This window comes from Amia ocellicauda, chromosome 3, assembly GCF_036373705.1.
Source record: "Amia ocellicauda isolate fAmiCal2 chromosome 3, fAmiCal2.hap1, whole genome shotgun sequence".
In the NCBI taxonomy this organism is placed as follows: domain Eukaryota; kingdom Metazoa; phylum Chordata; class Actinopteri; order Amiiformes; family Amiidae; genus Amia; species Amia ocellicauda.
The window spans coordinates 10,421,183-10,439,631 of NC_089852.1; the positions used below are offsets into that span (position 1 = coordinate 10,421,183).

At 38.1% G+C, this 18,449-nt stretch overlaps 1 protein-coding gene across 1 annotated transcript in view; it reads right to left on the bottom strand.

The window, feature by feature from the left end:
• Positions 1–18,449, bottom strand: part of LOC136736338 (testis-expressed protein 264 homolog) — a 113,531-nt gene that overhangs the window by 93,412 nt on the left and 1,670 nt on the right. Inside the window, exon 2 of the mRNA XM_066698107.1 lies at positions 228–449. Within this exon, the coding sequence (XP_066554204.1) occupies positions 228–449 (222 nt within the window). The remainder of the gene's footprint in view (positions 1–227; positions 450–18,449) is intronic.

Genomic DNA, 18,449 nt, shown 5'->3' on the forward strand with positions numbered 1-18,449 from the left:
TTATATTGTGCATAAGAAGGCAAATTAAAAAAAAAGTATAATGTTGAATAAACAGGTGGGTTTCGATTGAATTCACAGGATACATTAGTATTACTGGCTTCTCCCCCTCAATGTGTCGCATTAAAGCCATTGCAACATTCATCAGTCATAACAGCCCTCTTTTCAGATCCAACATGAGGTGCGAAATTGACTGCAATAATAATTGGCCTGTAGCAGAAGCACTGTACCTTGATGTAGCTGCCCAGCTGAGGGTACACTCTGTGCACACTTAGGAAGATGGACAGGAAGGTTCTGTGGGGGAAGGTTGTCGTGACAACATGCGTGACCTCAGGGAAGGGGAAGATCTTGAAGCCGTACTTCTCGTAGAGCCGCACGAGGTCTTCGGAGGGCTTCTCCTCGCCCTCGCTCAGGATACTGCCCACCACGTAGCGGCACTTCTCAGCAGGCACCTGAAACACACAGGGTGACACTGTGACCACAGCGGTTAACCTCAAAACACAGTCAGCGACGCTCAGAGCTCTCGGTGCCCCACCGTCTTGGGAGATTGGAGAGTCGTATTCAGCTAGGCTTGCGCTCAATTTTTAAGAATCTTTCTAGTGTGCTTTTTAAGTTGTGTCAAATATCCGCAAGCAACTGTTCTCGCCTCATATGATCAAGTACCTGGCATTTCACATTTCTTCCAAGAGGAAAGAGACAAAGGTTAACCAAAGTTTAATACAAATTTGACAAGTTTAAATTCAAAGTGCATGACTTTATGTCTTAGCTAAAGCTGAAAAATATAGTACATTTTGTATTCCAATAGTTTTAGGTGCCCCCTACATTGCAGAGAATAACTGAAAGTTGGAAGTGAAAAACAAAAAATGTGAGAATAAATGGATAGTGAATTGGCGATTAAATGGATAGGATTTATGAAAAACAAAAGAAACTGACTCCCCCCACTTGCAATCATGATTTTAAGATCTTTTGACAATACCCTTTTCACTACACTTAGTTTTCGTCTGCCTGCTTGTAACAAAGGAAAGTTATAGCCCTATTGAAGCAAAAGCTTAAAAGAAAAGCTGAATTAAATATGATTTCCCCCACACCCCCACCCCTTCCCTTTTTTTGTTATTTATTTTTACAGGCAAGAGTAAAGGAAACAATGTATTGAGGATTGCTTTAAGGAGTGAAGTTGTCAGCAGATAGGGTTTAGTCTCATATGAGCTGCATTTCTGACAGTCTCCAAACAGCCTGCTCAGAAGAAACATACACTAATTGATGTCCCCTTCACTCTCGCTCTCATGTGCAGGGGGATGCCATACCAAGCTGCTCCCTCCAGAAATTTCCTGTCAATTGCGTTTTATTTTAATTTTTTTCCTCTCTTTCCCGTCTAAGCTTGTCGCTCATTACAAAGCTGCTTTCCCTTTCAATTATTGAGATTATCCCCGCTTATGCAGTTATACCTCATTGGAATATTATTATTGAATTCTGTCTATCCTGAGTCATAATTATTACTGCCTTTATTCTTCCATAATTTGCGAGTCCTAAGGCTAGTCTTTAGCATATAGTGTGCATAAATGAAAAGATTCAGATCCTATACAATAAAGCTTCTATCTGCACATTAGAAAGGGCTTGTTTTTTATGCTTTTAACATGGTTTACATTTGTTTATTATTATTTTTAATTGTAATGTGTATTACATCTATTTCCCAGCTTATTGTTCATTTATAACCGGTGAACAAGCTCCAGGTGAAAATATTCACCAGAAAATAATTTTAAGCCAAAAATGTTTTTCGAAAGGAGCCATATGGGTCAACTCAGAAACTCTGCTGACAGAGATGACAACGTGCAATCTGGAGGATTACACAGCTGCTTCTTATTCCCCTTCATCAGAGCGTTTGTCATCTTCACTTCTGAAGGACTGAGGAACAGTAGAAATCGTTGTGCAGATGCAAAAGCAGGACAGATAATCAGAACGACTCTTGAAGCCTTTGGAACGTGAAAGCACAGACACTTTGAAGCATCATTCCAAAAACGTGTACATCCATGAAGGAAAAAAAAAAAGGTTTGAACACTATTGTGTAAACAAGGGAAGAAAAAAATAACTTTTGTAATAAGAGGATAGTTTTCTCATTGCAATTGTGAAATGATTTAAGCTATGAAAACTATTTCTCAGTCTCACCACTGGCTTCATGTGGGTAAAATCTAACCAGAAAAGTAATGAGAGTCCTCATGAAGGCCTATTCACTTTTCTACATTACATTATGGCTTCAATATCAGCATTCTACCAGCATACCAAGACAATACCTGTTTCAGGTTTGAAACTTGCATGGCCTTTTCAAAGTATTGTTATTATTTTTACAGAAGGAAACCTATGTCAATGTCTATGCATGTCAGGGTAAAGAAAATTCAATTTACACCACATTCCCCTTTACTGAGCTTACTGTACCCCAATTATTCATTCAACATTACTTCCACAGAAACAGTAACGACTAACTACACTGCAAACAATTCACTGGCAGTCTGCTACTCAAAGAGACAAAACCCCCCCAAAGCAGGAGCAATTAAGGAGAAAATTTTATTTATTTCATTTTAATTGAAATACAAAAACAAAGCAAAAAAAAAAAAAAAAAGAGCCCTTTCCTTAGAATCATCTCTGAAAATCTACTCTGCTCCAAGCAGTCACAAACAAACTAACAGTAAAGTATTGAGAGCGCTCCAAGTCTAACAAAAGAAAATAGCTAATAAATAAATAAATAAATAAATAAATAAATAAATAAATAATAGGGAGGCTGGTGCTGAAAGGCTTCTTTGATTCATCCGAGCGATAATTGGACTGCTGGCTGAGTAGCAGTTACTGAAGCTGTCTTCAAAAATTAGAAAACAAGTTGTCAGCTCCACAGTTGAAAAGGGCCAGGGTACAGCATCCACAGCATCCGAAATAGCAAAGATTTGTGTAAGCATTGCCAGTGAAGAATTCACAGGGATGGCTGTCCAATTAATTGCCAAAGAATCCTTGGAAGGTGTTACTAATGTTTCTTATAAGCAAGATTGTTTGTATTTTTCACGTTTGGACTTTTGAGACCATTCATTCTCAAAGCTTTAAGAAATTACGCATTTAAAGGCCACCTTACTCAAACCCCTGTTGCCGAGTTAATAAGCTGGTTACTTGCTGCTGTTGAGTTTTTTAATGTTTAACATATCTCGTTTATGAATAAATATTTACATATTTACAAATCTGAGGAAAAGAAGAGTGCAATAGTTTTCTATTTCATTTCCAGTTTGTACATTTGTGAAACTGTAGTGGTAACAGACAGGTGAGGAGGATTGTAGAAGGATAGGCTAACTCACAATGGTAATTCCTTATTTTAGGGACACATTTCATTTCCTCTAGCTAGGACTTCAAAAGTATATTCTGGCCATAACTGTCATTTACTCTGGGAATCTGTGACCTTTGGTTCAGGACTTTACTGTATTTGTGCCTTATTGTGAAATTACAGCACTTTGACACCTGAGGATACGAATGGTATTGGTTTCTTGCTATGAAGTAAACTAACCTTTATGAAGCAAACTACCGTAGCCAAACCTCCATAACAGTCAACATTTCCCTAGATGGATCTCAGGAAAATTGATTAATTGAGATACTCATACCTTAAGAAAAATCCTCCCAAGGGCCCCCAGGTGGCTCAACCAGTAAAACCCCCCACTGGTAGTCAAGATTGGCCTTCTTGTACACAGGGTTTGAATCTAGATCAAAGCACACCATGAATAGGATTATCCATGGTGTGTTGAGTGAGTGACCAAGTGCTGCAAGGAATGACAGAGCTCAGTGTCGGCCAGGGCTTTCTCATCTGACCACCAAAAAAACCCCAACGGCTTGCCAGCATGCTTCAGACTCTGCAGTTTTATCAGTGAGAGATACATCTGTGCATACAGAAGAAGAGGCCAAATAATCTCCTGCATGCAAGAATGAGACTCATAGTGGTGCACACTGGAGTTGATTTACATTTGGCCATTTCAAACTGGGAGGGTACTTTTGTGTTAAAAATAGATTTCAGATCTAAATCTTACTAAGCTGAATGTTGTTTTTTCACTACATTATAATGGAGAGGTTTCTATAACGTATGCAAAGAATGCTTTCATTTTGTTGGCTTTCACGTCATGAAATAATTCACGTTCCAGTTATTTTTATATATTTATGTTTCATACCAGCTACATCTAGTGACCAAATATGTCAACAAAATTTCTGAATTTAGGTCTGCTGACAATGAGAGTATGAGCATCTTTTTATAAAAGATACTGTTTCTCTTGGGACCCATTCTGAAGTTAAAAAACAACAATATCTATCATAGCCTGTTGGTAAACAGAAAAGTACTTTAATGTAGCCAAACTGTAAAGACATTATTCTGAGTACTACAGAAGTGATTTACTTCACAGGACTTCTGTCACTTGTGTATTTCCTGCTCTCGGGGGGGTTGGGCTCAGTTGATCGTTGCTGCAAGCATAATAATGCAAGGCTGGAAAATAATTGGGAGTCCTGTTATAACGAAGTGTCCCCTGCTGAAGTGATAAAGCACCCCTAGCATGAACTAAAGGTCTTATCTTGTTTTGTTTTCTTGGGTTGTAACTTAAAATATGAAAAAGCCTTTCATAAGAATCTTTAAGAAGGAAAATCCTCTAAAAACAACCCCTTAAACAAATTAAGTGGAAAACAGGTATACTTGTTTATACCCTTACTGTGCTTATTTAAATATACTGTTCTGTAGTCATTTAGGCTTTTCAGCACAACCTGAGATATTCCATTACATGCTTATCCTGAAAAGCTCCTGCTCATAATGACTGGGCCTTCCAGTAGCATTACTGTTGACATGTTTCAAGACAATACTGCACTGGATGCAGAGTCTTTCACTAATACCTCAGATAAGGTTAGATTCAAGCAGACCTAACACCACTGAGCAGGTACACTCCAGAAAAGCAGATGTAAGTGCCAATGATTTGGACTCCTATGGAATTCAACAAGTGTCTAAGGACTTCCAATTGTTAACTACAATTACAACCTGGCTGAAATGGTAGTTCACAGTGCTCAAGTTAATTACCTGGAGATGAACAAGAGCAATACACTCAATGGCCAGGTAATGCAATTGAGCAATTGACTCTCCCACTTGTAGTCTCAAAAACACTTCAGCCTTGTTGGTTTAGCACTCCCATCAAATTACAGTTTAGCAACAGAAACTAGGTATTTCAGGCGCAAGACCCCTAATACAACAGAACCCACAGAAAGCACAGATAGGTAGTAACAGACACTGACATCCTCCAGATACAGCTGTGGGTCAACTAAGCTCTGCCAATGTAATTAAACAGAACAACTTTTACTCAATCCATCAGTATCATTTGTTTCTGACATTGCCCTAGACTAAAGTAATGTAATGGCGTGCAACAATCTTTACTGTAATGTACTGAAGGCTACAGTAGTTTATGCTAACTTTAGACAACCAAACAGAGAAACACTATCAAAAAATAAATAAATAAAATTGTACTGGACACAGAAAACATCCCAGAGAGCATTCTTCTCTGCTTGTGACAAAAGGTAATGGATTCTGGGTAACGGCTTCGTCAGTTGCCGAGCGTGTACGGCCATAAATTGGGACAGCAGAATGTGGCAAGTTCAGTGCACCGTCAGACTAGATGAGATCAATTAGTGCCAGGTGACAGGGCCCCTCATTCAGGAGTAAATGAAGTATAGACACTCTGATGAAATATAACAAAGGATTGTTAAGAGCACAGTTTAACACAAAACAGGGAATATTCTTGTCTAGTCCATCAACAACATATTTGATGGAGGTGTGTAATTTCAAACCGTAATCTCACAAGTTATTAACGTCAGTGTAAACAAATAAAGTAAGAAGATCAATAGATTTTGTAATAATTTGGCATCAAAATTATATTCCAAACCTTGCAAAGAAAAAAGGAGAGTTGGATAAATACGTTTAAGCCCTGCGAATGCCTAGGTTGAGATTCACATATTTCCTGACACTGAGACATTTTTCTTAAACCAAACACTTGAGGGAAATGATGCAAGATTGGGAATGACTTTGTAATCTGCAATTCACGGAAAGGGCAAACACTTTGGATTGGTCTAGGCCTAAATCTGGCTTTTACCAGTCTCGCTGCAACATTTGAAAACATCATTTGGGATCTTAGTGACAGATGCCCTGACATTTTGATCAACCCTTTCCCCCACTGTTAAAAAATATATAATAATCCCATTAACACTGCTTGATCACAGAAAGCCCATTGCTGCCCAGAATTTGTCCATATTTCTGTAACACATTACAACTGCAGGCTGAATCTTTGATCGAATCCTCTGTCATATGAAAAACTTAAGTAAACCGTATTGATTTTCTAAATTTCTATGACACAAAGGACTTTTGACAAAGGTTTAAAATATTGTCTACACAACCAACTTTCTGAAGATAATCAAGTGTGACTACATCAAATTTGTGCAGTTTACTGCAATGAAAATAAAAGTGTTATGCTTGACTATGCTTCCTTAAAACATAGTTTTTTGTTTGTTTTTAAGGCAGAGCGCTCAAGTCCTGCAAAGTTTCAACAGTTCTCAATTTTCAATTTATGAAAAGTTTTAGTTTTCTTATAGATAACTGATGCAGTTACTGAATTACTGACATGAACAAGAACTAACCAATACCCATGAGCTAAAACATGAACCATAATGTGACAGTCAGAGGAGTTGGAAGAGAAAGCTTGTCATTAATAGACAGACTTTCTTTCACTACCTTGTAGGAATATAACATGGCATGGGAAGTGCCAACCAAAAGAAAATTTGTGGGTCTTCATTGTGATTTCCAAGGAATTTGTGAACACTTACTCTCCAGAATCTGCAGAACTTTTTCAGAGGTTCAAGTGTGCAAGACAGACAGGCTGTGAGATCATGAATTAGTCATTACTGGACATCCTCCAGGTCAAGGAATCCCCCGAAGTACTTGAAAAGGAAAAGGTGTTAAATAGAGTTTAGTTTCCCTGTCATAAGCACTCTTTAAATGTAGAAGATCAGACACCCTACTCAGGTAAAAAAATCCAAAGTTACACTACTGTGTATTTACATAGCTGACTGTTTATATACCAGCTTTGTTAGCAGCCTTTCAGCCCCAGGAGGAAGAGTCTAGCAACTGGTTTCTGCCAAAAGCTTGGCAGAGCTCACAAGGTAGCCTGGGCACATTGACATCATTGTGAAAGACAAGCTGTCAATCAAAGCAACGAGGCAGCTTCTACCTGCCCCTGGCACTCATTCAATTACCTGACCCTCTGACAGGGGAGCAAGGCCACTCATCCATCAGATTTGCTTCATCCAATATCCCCCTTTTAAAGACAAGTGCTCCCTACTTGGCCTCTCTCCCTCTCACAATGCCTCTCATATTGCCCATGATTAAAAGGGGAAAAAGACTAAAGATTAAAGGGTAAAACTTTTTAAAAGGCCATATACACCGACTTCAGCAGGGAAAGGCAAATATAAAAAGTATTAGAAGGATGTCAGAAACTCATACATTAAAAGACATCCTCAAAATTATCCAATTTATTTTTTTCAGGTGAATTTGGATTGTCACGCTTGAGCCTGATGTCTTTAACCCTCTGTTGTTTATCTGCAGTCAGAGGGACATGTCAGTCTTCAGTGCAAGATGGGCCCCTCCATGGAGGAGATAAAGTCTCTGGCATCCTCCCTGTGGGCTCATCCTCCATTACTTGCAAGCTAATTAAGCATGGCAGCCCTTGAATACTGGCATTGGTAATTACTTAGGAAGACAAGGTTTAGTGCTAAAGGCAGGCGAGACGCTTGGCAAGAGTTATTTTCGCCTGCATATCATTAATATGCTTTTCTTCATATAGGCAACACTTGAATTGATGACAAGAAAGACAGCAGGGTGCCAGCAGTAAGTAACCCCCCTAAAAAAAGAGCAAGACATAAATAAATGAAAAGTATATAGAGTGAAGAATTGTTTTGCAGGTGCATTTCCCTTGTTATTGGACAATGCATTCCGGATGTGTTCATTCAGATCCTACAGCATGTCAACCGCACAACTGGGGAAGTGGTGACTCACTAGCATGCTTATCTTTAGCATCAGCAGATGGAATCCCATGTCCTCTAACAAGAGCAGAGCAACTAGCAACTCACCCGTGTTTGTAGCTTAAAGATAAACCCATAACAATATTGAAAATCCAAGGCACCTAGCTCCTCCAAAAGCCCTGCCCCTTTCTCTGGTCAAGTCCCCAGATATCTCCCTCTCTCTCCCTCTCAAATCTAAAGTGCCGCTGGCTATTCTGTAAACCGGCACATCATGTAACGGGGAGTAAGGAGGTTGTGCTGTATTTAACAAACAGTCCTGTCAACACAGCTTCTCAGGAAATACTTCAGTAGTCATGAGCACATAGGCAACACCTGGTCACCATGTATATTGCTTCTCGAGCAGAAGAAAAAAACAAAAGAGTTTCTTTCCACATTACCGAGCAAAGCGACACTGAATCAAACTCTGTGGCAGACAAGCCGAGGCACAGATACATGTTTATGTATGAATGGGTCTAAATAGTCGCCGCCATTATTCCCTAAAAGTCAGTTCATCAGCAGCACACTGACAGCAGGTTCGGCAGTGGGTCTCTAATTAAGACTGTGGTTATTTTACAGGCGGTTTCCCACTATCTGTGTGACTGATGGCATGTGTCACAATCCCACTTTATCTCCCACTTGCTGCGCACCAGGGCCATTCATCAGGTGGCAGGGACTGAAAGGCCACTTAATGAATGCAGGATAGACCAACAGCGATATCAGATGGGATTTATGAGCTGTAGTGGTCAGTGATTGTAAGGAGCCAAAACAACAAAAACTCCCCGACTCCTAATGGCAACAAGACTTTTTCTTTGAGCCGTGTACTCATCACACAGATGTATGTTTGGTCAATAAGAGGGAAGAAGAAACATGATTTGCATATAAAGCAACACCAGGTGACTCACAGACCTTTAGGAACCTCACTATACCCACACACAGACACAAACGGCTTTCCTTTTATGTTTCCCCATCAATAGACGCTGACTTGCACTAAACGCTTAATACATTTTACCATGAGTTGCAAGCCATTGGGAATTCTGATCTCAGGTCCTGCTTTATGAATCGCACCGGGGAGCCACTTAGGAGGTCAAAATTAATTAATTTGAATTTGGCAATCAGAACAATCAGACACTGTGTCTTTTGCAGAGCACTGTACAGTACCCTCACATTTCACCTGCTGTGTCCTGATTTTAGAGGAGCGTTTCACACGAGACATCATTCTGTTCTCATACAGATCCGACTGAAAGAATTCGACAGGGCGGCAAATCCCAACAGGTTCGGCGAATCCCTTTCCGTCTCCAAAAACAAAAAAAGTTTTCACACAACGGTCACATACTGCTGAGATAAAATCATCACAACAAATAGGCTCGTTTATAACACTCATGGGGGTACACCAAATGATTTCTTCAAGGCATGACTTTGTTTCCCCCTGATAGAAGTATGTCAGGGTATTTCCTGGTGGTAGAAAGGACAAACTCCTCTCAGCACAGAGGTAAAGTTTCTGAGGATTCAAAAATAGTCATTATGACAGGAAAGGCATTATCATGTCATCTACTATATATTAGAATCACGGGCTTGGAATACTGCTGTGAGGAAGATGCATTTTTTTAGCGAGTGCAGCAGTGGATTGTGGGTCAAGAACTCGGCCCCCCCAAGCCCCTCTTTAAGCTTGTTTACACTATTCACCTTCATTCCTATGCCCTGCTCATCCTGGGACTGTCAGCGGGCTCTTCATGTGAAAACACAAGCATGCCAGTGCTGATCTGCTGTCGCCAACGAGGTGCCAGGAGAACTAATGTATTCAGTGTTGATGTTGCCACCAGCCAGCCTTCAAAGAGCACTGCCTTCCCTCAGATGTGTCAATCAGAGAGCGGGAGGTGGGAACAGAGTGACCTCTCCTGTCAGCTCCATTCCCGCAAACCCACTGTTGTCACTTTGAACCCCGATCCAGGAAGAAAGGACAGGGTTACACCTCTTTTATTCTGCAGCTGTGGACTAATTTGAAGATGTGAAGGCAAACAATGTAGCTCTGACAGAGTGTGCAAGGAAAACACCACTCAAAGCTATCCTGTGATCTACAAAATGGTTCTGATCCAAAAGAGTGCTGAGGACTAAATAACTGGAGACGACAATACAAAAAAAAAAAAAAAAAAAAAAAAGACACTCTCTCTTGGGAATTATTTTGATCTATTCCATTAAGACTAACTTCTTCAGTAATATTCCTTTTAAAAATGTTACTAATTTTATGCAGATGTAGAGGTTTTACTTTGATGGTCAAAACAGGTTAAGAATCATCTCTGTTTCCTACATGCTTTTCACTTAAAGGTGTAGCTCATACTGCTCACCACAGGGGCCTGGGCTCCTTTCCACAAGTCTAGTAGTGAATAAATCACAATTCGCGTGCAGTACTTCAGTTTTCTGCATTCATGGATTTGAAAAATACAAATCACTGCTACACCACAGTGCTTTAAATGGTCCAGTACTAATTTGCTCACCCTATCTACTTACACACAGAAAGCTTAGAGAATTCTCTTCAGAGCCCCTTTAGAACAATCCCATGGCTAATAAGAAGAAAGAGCACAGAAGAAATATGGCAAGCGTCAAGAGCAATAAAAGGCAGGTGATTTGACCTACTTCCATAAACAATGACTGCTCTTTTGGCAGATGTGCTTGTGTTAGAAAAAGTATTGATCCGCTTGGTTCTGGTCAAAACTGTAAAGGGATAATAGTGGGTGAGTCACAGAGTGCCCTAAACAAACAAAGCACAGTGCGGCAGTTAGATCAGCCTGCGTTTGAAATCGACAATCGAGTTACCAAAACCCGAACTGATCAATTCAAAATCGATTTTTACCATCCAAAGCGTGTATTCAGCAATCATCAGGCTCACTGTAATACAGCAATTTTCTAAAATAAAGTTTTCAATTCAGGTTGACGGCCCTGTCAAATATACAACTGATGCACTCACTCACTGTTTTAGTTTCTGACCTTGAAAACAATATCAAAAAAGTCCTGAATAATAATGAGGCAAAATCATTACACCAATTAAAATTACAAAATGCTTGCAAATAAAGCTTAGGATTTAGACACCTGGGACTGAGATGTTATAGGGAGCAATTTGAAGCCATCGTTGCAGTGAAGCTCTCTGTGATGGAACAGTAATGTTAGCATCTAAATAAACATGCTGACCGCAGGGCTCTACGTCTCTGTTTCAATCCCAACCCTTGTGAAAATACAGATTTTGTTTCCTAGTTTCCACCATTCAGCTCATGGAAATGGTTAAGTGTCTGACTGAACATGTTTTACAGATGTCAACCTGTGGGAATGCCAGACAACACACAGATTTCCAAGATACCATTCTAGAACATCAGAAAAAAATATATACATCACAAGGCTTGCCTCATGTTATGCGAGTTATGATGCCTCTGTTATGAAATAGTAGGAGAATAAATCAAATATGAACTTCTAGGAGCCAGGCAAAACCAGACAGCAGATCTGAAGCATAAAGAGAGGCACCAGAGGGATGATAAAATGTAATCTGAAAAACTGCAAACCACACATTTCAATCGCATTTCCATTCAGAATGTTTGTGCTTGCACCGGGGTGTGTAACAAGGGGTTCTCTTTCATTTGAGCACTGCAGGACCCATAGAATAAAAATGTGTACTAAGGTTAGCCTTTAACCACACATCATGTTCAAAGAGATTCCATAACCAGTAATGTTGTAACAATCGCAAGCTGTACTAATATTTAAAGCCAATTCTTTGCACAGCACCTGGGGTTTCCCAACACGATCTGCAATACCAGATGTCTGAGGTCACTGAAGTCTAAGCCACCCACACAGTGAATCTACCATTTCTTCAATAAACTCCATTCCTTGCAGATACAGAGATGTAGCCACCGAAATATCCAAAAGTTACTAATTCAAGATGCCAAACTAAAGTGTTACTGGGCTTGGTTGTATTGATGCAGGTAATTATCTAAACACAAAATTCAAAACAGGTTATTTACTTTTACTTATTTAAAAATCAGCTGCATAATCAGTACATAGGTTTGCTCATGGATGCCTTAACTTGAAAAGGAAATGTGAAGAAAATAAATTGTATTATTGATTTGTTGCATAAATAATGCAAAAAGAACATTGAAACTCTGATTGTAATTTGGATTACATTATTTCCACTAGCTTTAAATGGGAAGGGATCTGCACATAATTTGTTTCTGAAAGTATGGGGTTTGGGAGTTGGTTGACAGCCCTGTGCTCAAGTGTAGTAGCTAAAAGATGTGAAGGTTGCTAGTGTCACCGAGTGGTGAAATCTGGTATCACCATTAGAGAACAAAACATTTGAAATGTCTAAGGTATATGGATGGAAGGAGCTAAAAGAGGAGAGTTTAAAATTTCCTTAGGCAAATTCCGTTAGGGAGAATATATTTCCATGTACTTCTTAAGTGATATTTTAAAGGAGGATTTCATTAATTTAAAATGTTTTATATATGTTGCAATATATTGAAGCAAATAGATAAATTACATAGCAAATATATACAACATTATCTAAGTATCTAAGACATCTAAGATTATACATGATATGCTAAGGTATCCTACATAGACTATACTGTAGAGGTTTCAATCCCTCCCCTCCCCCCCTTTCCAAATGACTCTCAAGCAAGAGCTAATTTGGAGTAAAGGTGCTATTTTTCCAAAAAGAAGATACTAAATGCATCCTAATGAATGCCAAAGTGATTTCTCACAAATGGGGACACCACTAGAGGGAAGCAGTGTGCTTTAATAAACCTACCATAACATCTGTTCACATTGTGGGTGGGTATCGTTATGGTGTATATATATATATATATATATATATATATATATATATATATATATATATATATAAAACTACAAAGAACATAAGAAAATCCTTCCCTTTATCTTTTTAATCAAGCATTCTATTTAGAAATTGAGTTTATATAAATAGAAATGATAACAAGGACACCGAGTCACAAATCAAACACATTGCTTTAATTGCAGTGGAATTCAAAGGAAACAAATGTTTTACAAAAGTGTCTGTGATAATTGTTTCCTTTTGACTCACAAAAGACTATAAACCCAGACTGTCAGCAAACAGATGTGCTTGTAATAAACTTATTATTTTCCTCTGGTTTCTGCACTTAATTTAGCAACCAACTACAAATAATTTAAAATTTTAACTTCCTGGAGAAAACAAGTCCAAAGACTACACTACCTGAACTATTTCATATTATTTGTGGCAATGTCCCAGCATCACTGGCTTAGCTCTCAGAAAACCATCTATAAAGTTAAAAACATGAAACTGTTAAAGTTAGAAGGGGTTGGATCATGTATTAATTTGTAAAGGGACAATTGAAAACTGCTTGCAAAGAATAACGGAGGTGTGATGAAAAAAGAAGACACTGATCAAAAAGAAAAGGGAGCAAAGCACTTTCAAAAGGCATGCTGACACGTCCAAAGAAGTCTCTTTAACAAGTCAGTGACTGCTGACTGACCCAATATACGGGACTGTTTAACAAGTGACAACCAGAGATAATTAAAATACATAGGACTTTGACACGGTGGTGCAACAAAAATGTCAAATGTTTCCAATTCTTTGTGTGGAGATAATCCTCAGACATTTGTTTTTTTGGAATCCAGTATTTCTGATTCTGAAAGGCTTGTTGAGAGATGATCACAAGAATGTACATAACTACCTGTTCGACAGTAGAACAAATGGACAGTGTGTATTAATTCCAAGAAGAGTAGGCTACATTTCATCCATGGCAGATGCAGTTAGAAACAGCAAAATGAAGAAAACAACGTGGCTCTTCAGTTCAATTACAGTATGGTCTGGTTTCATGGGTTACAGTTTCCCAGTAGGGTGTGAGAGCTCATGGTCAAAAAGGGTACAGAATGGAAGAAAATCTGGTTATACTTTAGGGAAGGGCTACTAAAAGATCTAAGAGAACTTTGGAAAATGTAACGACACTGCGTCTGGCATCACTACAGAATTACTTCTAGTCCGAGACCATAAAAAAACACGTTAACTAAAATTACACTGAGAGAATCCCCTATATGACTGAGCCCATATAGCCTAAATGAAATCCCCCAAATTCTACACATTCTACTCATTTCTTGTTTCACTGTACATGGAGGAGATACTCAACCGAATAGTACTATACTGAAAACTGGAACAGGAAAATAATTATTGGATCAATACAATTTACAAATGCAGATGCCTAATTAAAAGAATGAATAATCAGACTTTCTTTTTCAGATTGACTCAGGGTAAAGTACCATATTCTCATCATTCACAAGACAACCCCAAAACCCAACAGGATCTATTTCTGCTTTTACAAAGTGTCGGTTAACCCACAGGGTTGACCTGAATGCAGCAGAGTTGTATTCCAGTTTGGGATCCAATATATAAATTCACGAGGCAGGTTGTCAGATAAGAAAGCCTTTTTCTGGAGAGTCGAACAGGCAAGATTCACTCCAGCACAATTAAAGCATTTACTGGATGACCGAATGAGGAAAAATATATTTTAGACTTAGACCATTTATGACTATTTAGACTGTTTATGGATTGAATGTGTTGTTTGGAGACCTGAAAGAAATGTAGGCTAACCTTAAATTACAAATGTGGTAGTCTAAGAAACTAGTACTCTAATGTCACATTAAATTGCCAAATGTGGATGCTCAGTCTAGACTACTTAATTTTTATGTTCTCTCAATCCGCTAATTAAATGTTTTTAAAAAAACAGCTCTGTATTTTTTTGTTCTCTAAAGATCCTCGTCTTAATGATTACCACCAGGCCTGGGATATTCACATCAGTCAGTTAACAAAGAACACTGAAGAGAACACAATTAAGCCCACCAATATCTAAGTTTACATGTTTTCTTATAAATATATTAATTTCTTCACAATAAAGTGGGTATTAAATCAAATATCAATTTCTCATCTAAGCACTTGTGGTAGATTGTGTCATAAATGGACTAAATTAAATTAATTTATTTCATTGCAAAAGTGAAAAGTCCGGAGCGGGATTATAAGGTACATATGTACCCTTTAAGCCCACGTGTTCCAAATAAGCCCACAAGGCGAGATGGGAGCCGGAGAAGCACAACCCCATTTTCTCTGGCCTTGGTCACAAGTGCCAGGGAAATATCTGTGGCATGACTGTCAAAAATTTAAACTCCTGGCAGTGCCATGTCAGAGATGTTTGACAAAAAACAGCTTCTCAAAATACTCTGGAAAATTATTCTGGATGACCTGGGTTTATTAAGAACAACAGTGGTCCATGGGAAATGAACCTCCATAATTTTATATTGAGTTTTAAACATGCAATATCTTTATAATAAAATAAAATGCATTATTTTTCACAACTTAGACCATGTTTATTATTGTTGGTAGAACACATTCAATAATTATTCTGCTGTAAAGCCATGTGCTAATAGGCTTTTCAAGGGTGCAGTTCCTTTTAAGCCCATATGACAAAAACAATTACATTTTAAGATTATAATAATTGATAGAAGATTAAATATTGTTTTATCTGAAGAAGCTTCAAATAAAATATTTGATTTACTATGGTCATCAACAGTTTTTCAATTTTTGTTGTTCTGCTGCATCTCTCTGTGTGACCATCATTCTGACAGTGTCCCGCGCCTGCTCCAGAAACTCATGAAATCTGTATTTTCAAATACAAAATAGTGCTTTTAAATACAAAGCAAATTCATCATATAAGGTTTCATTTGATTTATTTATCTCTTAATTGTATAATTCTTATCAATATTCACCAAGTTTGGTCACCAAATTCCAGAAAAATGGCTTCTTGGGAGGCCCCTCATAAAGCAAAGTTTTGGGGTGACTTCTAAAAATGCTGCTGCACAGTGGCAGCACAAAGTCATACATAACTCAACAACAAAAAATGTGATTGCCCCAAAAAGTAACATGACAGTAACAACTTTGTGCATTTGCTCTGAAACAGATCATCCTTCTAAAATGTCCTGTTTATTTTGAAATACAACAAAAAGAGCACGTGGGCTTATATGGTACATGGGGTTAATTGGGTCACTTCCCCTATTGCTTTTTTAACAACAGCATTGACGTTTTACAGATTCAATCACACAAAACGAAGCATTCGGTATCAGAATTTAGGGAGAGCAAGAAAAATATATATAGCTAGAGCTGTGGGGGGTGTATAATTTTTAATAATAGAAAACCCAGCACCTTAAGAGATCTGGGATGTGCTTTTGTTTTTTAATTTTTCAAAGGATTTATAACGTTTCCCATATATAAACAGCTCTCCCCTACTCTTTACAGTATCCTTTTAAGTGCTGGAATGGCAGAGGGAAATGATCTGCCAAGTGCTGTAAGTGGAAAATCATGGGACCAATACACAGATAATAAAAAGCCAAAGTCTACAACTGTACCTCCCTGCAAGTCATTAACAGTTATATGATAAGTGCTGGCTTGGACATCACAGAATACAGACCTTACAGAGGATGATGGAAACCATCTAACATTAATTGACCCCATTGACCACAGTTAGTTAATTGCTCTCAAATAATAACCAATCAGCTTTTACACTCTACTGCATCATAAACTCAATGCCTTAATAGCTCAGCCATTAATCCAAGAACTCAGTTACTATACAAAATCAGAAAACAGTAGAACAATATGGAGGTGTGCTAAGATGGCAGGAACAACTCGACTCGCCAATCACTACCAAGTCAAACCTGCCTCAGAACAAAAGTCTATTGATTTTAACTGTATTATGTCTGCACTTGTTAACTCAGTACAAGGATGTGTGCTTATTGTAATTTGGACTGATTGGATTTGCTGCACTTGGGAATACTATACAAACGTGTCTTGTAAAAACTGTAAGTCGCAGAAGCTTCTCCTAAGAATAATTTTCTGTGCATCTCAGCATCCTACAGCAAATGCAGTTCAAGTGTAAAGTTGAATACAGTCTGATCATGATTATTATATCCAAGAATCAAATAACTTATTACAGAGATTAATGTGTATTGATGTGCACCGCTATTATACAAATTTCAAAAGACACTGTTTTCTATTAATGCAAAAAAAGGGTCCAATCAGGTGGCAAACAATGGCAAGACCTGAGATTTCTAATTCTCACAAAATACAACGCAAACTTTAGCCAAATAAATTGCTGTCTCCTAAGTTCCTTAAAGACTTTTAGTTTTAGCCTCATTAAGCAGAAAGAAGACTAAAGCATTTTAGGAAATTCACATCTTCCATACTGGTTTCTAGCCACAGAGTCATCCTACTGTTAATCATTAAACCGAAAACCAGAGGAAAGGAAGAGAAAGGCATTGTGCTACAGCAGGCCCATTCCCAGCAGAGTTGCTCTAATCTTGTCCACCCCGGGAACTGCTTTGATTAGTAGGTCAACAAAGTTTCCTTTGTATTTATTATTTCTATTTTATTTTTTAACAGGCTTAGGTGTTAGCTTTGTCTAGGTACAAAAAGTGTCAGAGGACTTTTAAAGAGTATGTTGAGAAGGGGGAGTACAGTTACATGATGTGATGAAGATGTTTGTGCATTCATTTGAAGTTTGCCCAAACCCTACCAGCCCACCAAAACACTATTAAAGAGGTTTCCATTTTTTTATTATTATATCTGACTTCCAATGAAGATGCTCGCAGACAAACTGTGCACCAGAATAAGAAGAAAGAGGCTCTCAAATACACTGTGGCTATATCAGTCTACTTTGTGCATTAGCTGAAAGTTGCATAGTAACTCTTACTCATCTCACTTATCCAGAATGGGGTCTTTTAGATAAACCTGGGACACACTGTGAAACCTCCAAGTAGGCTAATATGTAAATTTGTAAAATGTATAGTCTATTGAAAGTTCAGGCCACTGAATTTACACATTATGTACTGCACCCTTTTATTGGTTTATTGGTCATGGTTAACTTAATGTCAAATCCTTGTATCCTAAGAACTATAAATTAAGGAAACTACAGCTATGGTAGCATCAATTAATTCTGAATACTGTATTAATCTGATGCAGGTCCAGGAAATCAACATTGCAATCTGTCTGGTTCCTTCCTTCCTGATAGATCCTGAGAACAAACCTGCACTTTTACAAGGACTGTGAGATGTACAAAATAAATTGTGTTACCTGATGAAAATATGATCAATTGAGGATTTAGACCCTTGCAAATGGTTTTAACTATTAACTATTAATATTGTGTACTCTCATTACAGATTGCATGGTAATCTGCTCCAGTAATTACAAAGCTTTAAACCTAATAATCCAACCCATTTTTTATTGTTTCAATGTTTATCCTGCAACCAACTGCTGTTATCACACGATCTGTTGA